Here is a 3,536-nt window from a genome sequence, read left to right as displayed (position 1 = left end):
TGCTATAATTTTCTCACTTACCATGGTCTCCTCACTGATTTTCAGTTTGGTTTTAGATGGTTTCGCTCTTGTGAACTTGCGGTCATTAATCTGTCGGATAATATTCTCGATACTATGTATCGAGGCCTTCTGAGCGGCCTTTTACTGATAGATCGTAAAAAGCATTTGATCTGGTCGACCATGGCACTCTGCTTTATAACCTCATTGTGTAGGATTGTTCTTCATCACTAGCACTTGAGTGATTCGGCTCATATCGAAATGGCCACTCGTAGCAAACGGTTTTTAAGGGAGCTCTTTGTGATCCCCCTTCAGGTGTCTGTTAGAGTCCCGCAGGGGAAGCATATAGTTCTACGCTAACTCCTGGGATATCCGTGCCACGTTTGCTCATCTTGTTTTCCCCGCGCGCGGTATTTGCTTTATATTTACATCACGGTCCGAGTTTCTCGGTGATATTTCTTGAAATTTCATACCACGGCAGGCGCTAGTTCTGTTCCCACCGCTCTTATTTTGGGTTTATTGTTTATTGTTACACATCAAACTCTGAGGAATACATGAGAACAGCCAAAGCCGGAGGCTTAAATGGCACATGGTTAGCAAACATAATTTGAAAATTTTGCATGAATAGAAGAAAATACTTATACAACTGTAATTTTTTCCTCGGCGTTTTTGTCGCCATGTTATTTTAACTGATGCTTGAAAAATTTGTATGAAAGTCAAGTAGACTAGTGCACGACTGATAAAACCTCGCGAATATCAGTCGTGCAGTAGTCTACTTGACTTTCATAAAAGAGCGTCGCACCGGTATCGCGAGGTCACAGGTTCAAACCACGTTGAAGTTCTGAGAATTTCAGACTTCTTTACGCAATTGCAAAAATTGCGTTCATAACTGCGAGGATCAGAGCTTCACTTGAAAACTCAGTACGACGTTTAAGACCCCCTGCATTGAAACTATTCTGTACCAAGAGCTCTCACGGTAAAATAGGCAAGGAGGAACCATGGACGCTGGAAATCATCAGCTACTGGTCTGACAAACCCTCCAGCACATTAGATTATTTTACACTTGTAGACCGTCAAAAATTGTATTTTACCAATTCAGCGCAAAAGTCAGGTGTTATTTGTTTATCACGTCCTCGAATCCCCACGCGTCTCCGAGTTCCGACGTCCTCGCGTCCCACCTCTCCGAGTCCCCGCGTCCCCGCGTCCCCGCGTCCCCACCTCCTTGAGTCCCCGCGTCCCCGCGTCCCCACGTCCCCGAGTCCCTACGTCCCCGCGTCCTCGAGTCCCCGGGTCCACGAGTCCCCGCGTCCTCGAGTCGCCAAGTCCCAAGTCTCACGTCCTCGTCCCACTTTTAGTAACAGCCGAGAATAAAACTCCTTTGTTAACTTTTAACCTGAGATTAGCGTTAATCGGCGTTTGAACAACTGGCCCCAGGAGTCCATGACTATATTGTATTTGTGGAACGGCGTTTTTGCGTACCGAGTTATTTTTAGATTGATTTTCCCGCGTAACCAGACCTTTCCAGCTTTTCACAAGTCTTGCATGAGAAATTATTACCCATGGGATTGAGATTGGTCACTCGTGCAAGACAAACCTTATTTAAGAACTCATCTAAAAATAGCTTGATCTGTGAAAATGTCGTTGCACAGACCGCGGGTAATGAACACCCGCAGAGGGTCTGGGCAAGCAATGAGGCCGTTTATGTTTTTAAAAGGTAGAGGGTAAGAACTTATGTACAATTATAGAAACGATCAAATTTACCCAAAATAATTGCCGAGATCATCAACGCTTATGTAATGTACATAATGTCCAAATCCACATGTTACTGCTGCAGTCTCAAAGAGCTCGTGGTCACGTGGCTTGCTGACGCATTACTTACAGCTGCATTACCTTAGCGATAGTCGTGGGATAAAAGACATTACTTAAACGTCGATGCGATCGCGCGAAGCACTCCACTTCCTTGCTTATTCCTAATGTACATTTGTTGTATCTGTTCGACATCGATATCGACTACGTTTTGGAGCTTACTTTACAAAGTTTACTTTATCAGACCTGATGATTAAAATAAATGTTTGTGCACGCAAAATTTGTTCGCGCTTTTTAAATAGGAGATTCAAGAGTAGTTATGGAAAAATATCAGGTTATTCCGGGTGGATTGATTGACGTCGTCTCGTTGCTAGGAGACCAATAAAGAAGTCGATGAACTCGAAGATAGTCAGCAGACTGCATCCGAGGAACAAGCCCATGTTACCTCCGATCTCACCTAAACAAGGAAGTAAGGACTTCAGAAAAACACCCTCCTTCGTTACATCACACAACACTCCTCTATTGCATACTACATAAAAGGAGTTCCCTTGAAATGAATACTTGACAAGTACATATCAGCCTACACACAGAGAGGGTGTCAGAACAATGGACCCTTTGTTAAAATCAGACAGCTTGTCATTAAGATACATGGAAAACTCAATAGAAATGAACCAGTAGTCTAAGGCTATTTTTTTAAGGCACTCCTCCTTGTTTTGAAAAATTAGGACTGATTGATGTTCTAATTTGTCACAGCTTTTAATCATCCTAGAGAATGACTGGTTTGGGGAAAGATCTCTTTGGTTATTAGAAATCAAAGCAAGTTCATCTTACCAAACAAGGCGTTACTGTCATAAGCTGGTTGCTGTTCCTGCATCTCATAACTTAGAGATTTGAATCCAATTTGTAAAAGAACGAGATTATTCCTGGTGGATAAGAAGATCGTAATATACACAAAATGATATGATGTCACAAAGTAACAATGTTATCGTATCTTAGAACCCCCTACTCCTGTCAAGTCTCGACTATGACCTAAACTCGTTCACAGAAATATCGGTAGAGACCAATGTATTTAATTGACGTGCGGATTATAGATGAAAGGGAGCGGTAATCCTCGTTCTTATCTGGATAATTTTAAGCAATTGGCTCTTATAGGCAATTGGAGAGGCCATGCAAGCCACCAGATTTTTCAGGTGTTTATAAGAAATAACGGCTCAAAATTGTCCCGATAAGTGGGATGATCACTTCTTCCTTTCGTCCTTAGAGACAATCCATTCCGTGATTTCAGTTTAAATGTAAGGTGCACGAAATGCTTACGTATAAGCTGCGAAGCAAACGTTGCAGTGCTGGGATCATGGAAGATTGTCTAAGTTTTGGCCGCGCGAAAAATGGGGCTTGTTAAGTCTGGCTCCATTTTTGCGCGGCAAAAAGATCAAAAATAGGGTACTCACGGAAACGCTTTCTCCGCAGGCTATCTTATATATGAACAGAGTATCTGATATATGAGAATGTTACAAAGTATGTTGACGGTGAAAAAACATGCTTTAAAAAAGTACAAACGCAAACGTACAAACATGGCTTCGTGTTTTTGCAGTTAATTGAACTCATGACTGGGTGGTGTAAATGTATGTATTTGAAGTGTCTTTCGTCTTTCAAAATCTTATCACTTAAGAGAATATCTCGACTACAAGAACAACAACAAGTATACAAGCAGATGAATGCATCAGTAAGTAAAT

The 3,536-nt window shown here is 42.0% G+C and overlaps 1 protein-coding gene across 12 annotated transcripts in view; it reads right to left on the bottom strand.

Annotated features, from left to right (window-relative positions):
• Window positions 1-500: 500 nt before the first annotated feature.
• LOC138051945 (acid-sensing ion channel 2-like) overlaps window positions 501-3,536 on the bottom strand; it is a 72,664-nt gene continuing 69,628 nt past the window's right edge. For all 12 annotated transcript variants that reach the window (XM_068898286.1, XM_068898285.1, XM_068898280.1 and 9 more), the window contains 2 exons: window positions 2,635-2,726; window positions 501-2,260 (listed from right to left, as the gene is read on the bottom strand). In XM_068898286.1, coding sequence (XP_068754387.1) covers window positions 2,139-2,260; window positions 2,635-2,726 — 214 coding nt within the window. In that variant the 3' untranslated portion in view covers window positions 501-2,138. The remainder of the gene's footprint in view (window positions 2,261-2,634; window positions 2,727-3,536) is intronic.

Source organism: Montipora capricornis, chromosome 6 (genome assembly GCF_036669925.1).
Source record: "Montipora capricornis isolate CH-2021 chromosome 6, ASM3666992v2, whole genome shotgun sequence".
Classification (NCBI taxonomy): Eukaryota; Metazoa; Cnidaria; class Anthozoa; order Scleractinia; family Acroporidae; genus Montipora; species Montipora capricornis.
This window is presented reverse-complemented; position numbering and strand designations above follow the sequence as displayed.